We start from the raw sequence: 6,000 nt of genomic DNA, 5'->3' as shown, positions 1-6,000 counted from the left end.
TCTTGAGCAGGGCGCCCTACAGTTAAGAAGGCCGTAGCTCAGCGGGAGGGCTGCTGTTTGGCCTGCAGAATGGGGCAGGTTCGATCCCCGGCAGCAGTCGAGCCAGGTCTGAGGTTCTGGAGAGCGGCTGCCAAGCAGCGGAGGCAAGCTTGGGTGATGGTGCCACCCTGCTTCCCCTGGAGAGGTTGGGCAGGGTTGCTCCCATTTTGCAGACGGGGGCTGGGGAAAGTCCAGCCCGTCCACGCAGCGTGGAGCTTCGAGGCAAAAGCCAGAAAACGCAACTGCTCTGCACCCCGCCCCCCATGTGTAGCCGAGACCCACCAAGTCTCCCTCCCGCCCACTCCCCTCGGGTCCGACAGGAGGGGTGTCTCCTGTCCCCAAGGGGCCAGCCGCCTCCTGTTAGCGGCGAGGGGAGGGTCTTCGATGGCCCCCTCGGCAGCTCCAGGCTTCGGTGGGCGAGAGCAAGAAGCCGCTGCATCGAAGCTGCCCAGGCGGAGCGCGGAGTTGCGGGTCACCCGCGGGCTCTCCACGAGTGGCGTCGGCGTCAGCTCCACCGCTCTCCCTGCAAAGCCCCTAGCTTGGGCGGCCCCTCCCCCTCCTCCCGGCCCGCCCCCTCCCCGCATCGCCCACGTGACTGGATCCCTCTCTCTCTCTCCCCCCCCCCCCCGCCCCGCTCCTTCCCCTCGGATTCCGGCTGCCTTCTCCTGCGCCCCGTCCCTCTGAGGCGTCCGCCCGGCTCCCCTTTTGCGCGCGGCGACGCTCTTTTCCTCCCCCTCCCCGGCCGGCGGGGCGCTCGCCGCCCTTCTCGTCGTCGCTGCTGCTGCTGCTCCGGGCCAGAGGATGGCCACTGCTCGGAGCGCCTCTTCATCGCCTTCGCTCCCGGCTGCGGCAGCGCGGAGGGCCGCCCGTGGCGGGAAGTGACCGAGGGAGGCGCGCCGAGGAGCCGAGCGAGCGAGCGCGAGAGACAGAGAGAGAGAGGCTGCGGCGAGGCAGAGGGAGGAGGAGGAGGAGACGCCGCCTTCGCCTTCGCGGGGCTGTGTCGGGACTGGCCCCCCTCGACGGGCTGCCGCCGCTCGGCCATGGAGACGGCGGAGAAGGAGTGCGGGGCGCTGGGCGGCCTCTTCCAAGCCATCGTCAACGACATGAAGGTGAGCCGCTTCGGAAGAAGGAAGGCACCGGCCGGCGCCGCCGCCGCCGCGCCCCGTCTGCACAGAATGGGGAGGATGCGAGGACGGGGGGGGGGGCGGAGGCTGGAGTTGCTGCTGCTACTACTGCGGGAGGCCGAAACCCGTAAACAAGCCTGGCGGGGAGGGGCGCGCAAGGCAAGGGGGCTTGCCTCTGCCTCCCTTCCCGGGGAGCCCGTCGCGCCCTTGGCTCCCTGGCCCGCCGGACTCCCGAGGCAGCGCGCGGAGGATGGGCACGCGCGACGGCGGGCAGAGGGGGGGGTGTCTCGAGGCTGGCCTGCCGCCGCCCCCCAGCCCAGACAATGCTGTCATTGCAGGAGGAGCGATTTCGGGGGAGGGGGAACAAAACCATTGGGATGGCGGGGGGGGGGAGCGGAGCTGCTGCCGCCTTAACTCATTCGGCGCCGAAGCTGTAAATCGGGTAGCCGAGGCTCCCTCAAGCTCGGCGGCGTCTGCCTTGTGCTTTCCTCCATCCCGGCTGCTCGGCTTCCTCCATCAGACAGTTTTCCTTCTTCAAAATGGCCAGGCGCTGTTTCGGAAAGAGCTGAGCGTAGTAGCAGTTCTAGCCTGGACGGTCGCGGAGACGATACCTCCGAGCATGGGCAGAGGGCCCTTTCGCCGCCATTTACTATCTATATCTAGTCTAGTCTAGTTCCTACGTAGTAGAAGCGCCGTAAAGCTCTGCATAGTGATAATTTATCTAAATACCAAGGAAGGGGCGGGAGGGGGACTTAGAGAGAAATGAGTGGATCAGTGGCAGATGGAGGAAGGGGGCGGGGAAGTTGTTGGTGCCGGGCCTGGAGAGCAAAAAGCAGAGGCGAGTGACGCTCACTGCCTTGCCAGATTCAGCATGGCGGTAGTTGCCCCTTGGCCTGGCCTGCAGGAGCCTCTTCTGCCACCTCCACCACCACCCCTTATGCAATCCTGTCAAGATTACTTCTCTTACATGGCTTGTAAGGAAAGTGAAAATGCCACATGGAAGAAATCCACACACCCTAGAAAAATGTGTGCCCTAGGAGGGTGACTGCAACCAGGAGTTGTGAGGATCAGCAACCTAACTGGCTTTACAAGAGAAAGTGGCCAACCCTCTTGGAGAATGAACATTAGAATGGCAATTTAACCTGGAAGGATCAAATTAGCAGGCTCAACAACCTTTGAGGATTCAAACAACCAGTTTTTCACCAGTGAGCCCTGGCGGCTCTGGCATCTGCCCCATGCTAAGGATCTGGGGAATTATCAAGACAGAAAGAGTCTCTCTTGTCTTGAACTTCATCTTGAGCCACATCCCAGACAAGGTGGAAAATCTGGCCAGCTGAAATTGATGGCGGCTGAGTTTATTGAGCATCAGATTACCTTGTGGACAACCTCATGCACCTGAATTCCCACTGCAGAAATTGGCCACGAATGGGGAGGCTGTTAAAATCCAGCGGGTGAAGCCTTGGGGAGGAGATTGCTAGACACCGTAGAGTGAAGCTTTGGGTTGGTTCTCCTAGATCAGTCTTCCTCAGCCTGGCTCCCTCCAGGTGTTTTGGACTACAACTCCCACCAGCTGTTCCAGCCAGACCCCTGGTTCTATTTCTGGTTCCAGTTCTGGCACTGGCTCCTGAGGCATGAAGCAGTTTCCTGGATACCTTGTTCCGAGCCACATTTCATTGTCAAAGTTGGGCACAGGCACAAAGTGCCATGTTTCTCCTTGCTGCATCAAATCATGGAGCTGGACAGATCCCACCCACTCGCCAGTTTCCCCCCTACTGCTAAGTTTGATTTCCAGTTTCTCTTCTCTCAAGGGGGACTCAAGATGGCCTCAATTCTGAGAGCTGTGTGTCCCACTTAACCTGAGTTGTAACTGGTGCAACAAAGTAGAAGGGAGGAAGGCAACCCATCCAAAGGCTGGCCCTGCTTCAGCAAAATTAGTTTTGCATTAAAATGCAGCGTGCTGCAGATGTCACTCACTTGCTTAATATGCACTTAAACCCCCCCTCCATTTCTGGCTATACCAAGTGAGGAGGGAGCGGCGTGTGCTCACACATGTGTGGGTTTTCCTCGCAGAGATTGTTGAGGGGGGGGCGTGTTGTTAGATACTGTTAGTGCTTCAGGAACTGTGGGTAGCTAGATCCTGGAGGAGCCACTTCCCACGGCAGTAGACGACCATTTGAAAAGTAATCATTGGAACAATTAAAATCGTAATGCAGAATAGAATGCAACAAATAATCTAAGACAGACTTAAAATTATAATCATAGTAATTACCAGAATAAAGCACCAGAAAAAACCTGGGAGCGTAAACTCCCTTCAAATGAACTGGCTCGGATCTTGCATCTTTTAAATAATAGTAAATAATTCATGAAGGTGATGGAAGCTCCTGTGGCTGCTGGGATCCTGCATTCAATGCCCAGTTTGATGAGTTGCCTCCCTTTCTCTTCCCCTGTCCTCTTATGACCACTGAACACCCAAGGGTGTTCCTAAAGCACCAAGCTTCCTCTTAAAACTGGCATACAATCCTTAGAAGCCCATGGATGTTTGAAGAGCCCCCTGAGTCTATTCCTGGGCCCAGGATGGCCCTCCAATTGCAAGTGAGAAGGGTTCCCCCCACCTGCCTTCTCCAGGGCCTCTACTTTCCCTTTCCTTTACTCTGACCAGCTGCATCAGAAGCCGCCCCAAGCACCTGCATGGTGGTTTTTCATTGAAGTTTCCCAAATAATTCTGTGGACTGGGGAGCCTGTGCCCTTCATCATGTCCCATCAGCCCCAGCCATCATGGCCAATGATGAAGGATGATGGAGTCACCCCCAGCCTGGGCTAAAGCCAGCAGCTTTGCTCTGAGATAAGGCAGCAGAGTTCTTCAGAAGCATTCTCTTCCAAGCAGTGGGGGAGTCATTCCCATTCATTCAGAAACCCCTCCCAACATTTTAGGAAAACCGTGTCATTGTTTGATTAATTACCTGTCCTTCACCCAAAGGTCCCAGGGCAGGTTGCATCATTAAAAACAACCATTTAACCCCTTCAGACCTCAAACTAGTTTTATACCACTATAACCTGCAGTTTAAATTTTTTCCTCATTTCTCCCCTCCCTCAGTTCTACTTTTCTGTCCCTGCTTTTTTGTATGCTTTGGTTTCTTAACAGCCAGAAACACGCCCTGGGACAGCAGCAAGGGCAGTTTTGTTCATGATGAGCACCTGGTGTGAGAGCTAGAAAACTGTTAAGCCAGCAAGGGCCTGAGAGGAAGGCCCTTAAGCCCTTCCTGCCTGCTGCTCCTCTTCTTCCTTATCATCTGCTGAGTCATTGTTTGCAGCTGGATCTTCTCTCAGCCAAGTAGACCCTCATCCCAAGGAGATGCCTGGCAATAGAGCCTTCTGTATCCAGTCAGGTGCTCCTGGGCTTCGTGCTGGGTGCACTGCTGCCATCTCTTGAGGCCCATGGGGGGCATTCTCTCTGCCGCCCTTCATGTACACAGGGGTAGCCAGCATGGTTTCCTCCAGATGTTGTAGGACTACAAGTCCCATTGGCCATGCTAGCTGGGGCAGATGGAAGACACAGTTCAAACACACCTACCACTATGTCACTAAGGTGCGCTCACCTGGTCCTCTTAATGCCTTTGCCAACAGGCTCACCTGCCGAGAGAGGTGATGGTGATGTTAGGCATCACGTAGGCCTCCTCAGTAGGGCTTGCTTCCATGGCCCCTGTTATCTGTTTGGATTCCTGCAAGAAAGGCTCCACAGAACCAAGTGTTTGGCTTGCAGTTCTGCCAGTGTTCCCTGACTGCCTGGACTCCCCATTTCCTTCCTCAGTGTATTGTTGGAGCTTTCCTGGCCTTGGTGGGGTTTGTTGCCCACGTGAGTCTCCACTTACATACAAGTCATGCTGAAGTGTCGGTTTTGCAGGAGACTCTGACCTGCACTCCTCCCTCTGTTCTGAGAGTGTTTCATGAGGTGTGGGTGCCTGGCCAGTGGCCTTTCTATTCTTCCTAGCCCGCTGTTCTGTGTGTCGGTGAGGACTGCTTTGGCCTGGCTGGCTGTTTCCCCTGTGGCTTTGTGGTTGGTCTTAATGCCCAGTTTCTGAGGCTGCAAGCATTAAGACAGCTTGCACCGGCTTCCGCATTTCTGTTGCCCTTGGCTGCTGGAGGCTTGTGAGCTGGACCAAGTTCTCAGTCACACACCGCCTCCATGCTTCTTCTACCATGGCTTCAGGCAGAGTTGCACTGCTGCAGGTGAGTTGATTTCCTTGCCATGGCTACTAATCTTCCAGTTGGCTGCTGAGTTTATCAGCCTCCTGCCATCCAGAGAAGCATGGTTTAGCATCTGTAGAACAGCAGATGGTTCTTAGAGGAGTTAAGATGCCTGTGTGAGTGTGTGTGTGTGTGTGTGTGTGTGTGTTGCAAGGGGCCATGTCTCCACTTCTTCCGCTGTGCCCCTTTCTCCACAGAGTGGATGGTGGACATACATAGGATGAGTCACGAGGTCTCATCATGTGATGCCAGCACTAAGTGACTGAGAGGTAGTCCTGGACTGCCCAGTCGACATCACTGGAGGATAGGATGTGGCTGTTAATTAATCTAACAGAGCTAAAATAATTGTTACCATTTCATTTAGAATTTACAAATGAAGTGGAAGTAGGGGAAAGCACAGCTCAAAGGTTAAGCCTTGAATGAATGGGAGGATGATGAGGTCGCAGGTTGAGCTTCAGGAATGCAAGGAGAATGTAGCCAGGCACTCGGTCTCGTTTTATTGAACAAGCCTTTCATGGGGGATGGGCCTTTCTAGGTGCTCTTAAATATTGGGATAAACTTTGACCATCTCCAAAGCACTGACAGACCACCA

The 6,000-nt window shown here is 55.4% G+C and overlaps 1 protein-coding gene across 6 annotated transcripts in view; it reads left to right on the top strand.

Moving 5' to 3' along the window:
* The first annotated feature begins 670 nt into the window (after positions 1-670).
* MTSS2 (MTSS I-BAR domain containing 2) overlaps positions 671-6,000 on the top strand; it is a 58,674-nt gene continuing 53,344 nt past the window's right edge. For all 6 annotated transcript variants that reach the window (XM_083624888.1, XM_083624886.1, XM_083624884.1 and 3 more), the window contains exon 1: positions 671-1,148. In XM_083624888.1, the coding sequence (XP_083481014.1) occupies positions 1,080-1,148 (69 nt within the window). In that variant the 5' untranslated portion in view covers positions 671-1,079. The remainder of the gene's footprint in view (positions 1,149-6,000) is intronic.

The sequence above is a fragment of the Podarcis filfolensis genome (genome assembly GCF_964270895.1).
Source record: "Podarcis filfolensis genome assembly, chromosome: 8".
In the NCBI taxonomy this organism is placed as follows: domain Eukaryota; kingdom Metazoa; phylum Chordata; class Lepidosauria; order Squamata; family Lacertidae; genus Podarcis; species Podarcis filfolensis.
This window is presented reverse-complemented; position numbering and strand designations above follow the sequence as displayed.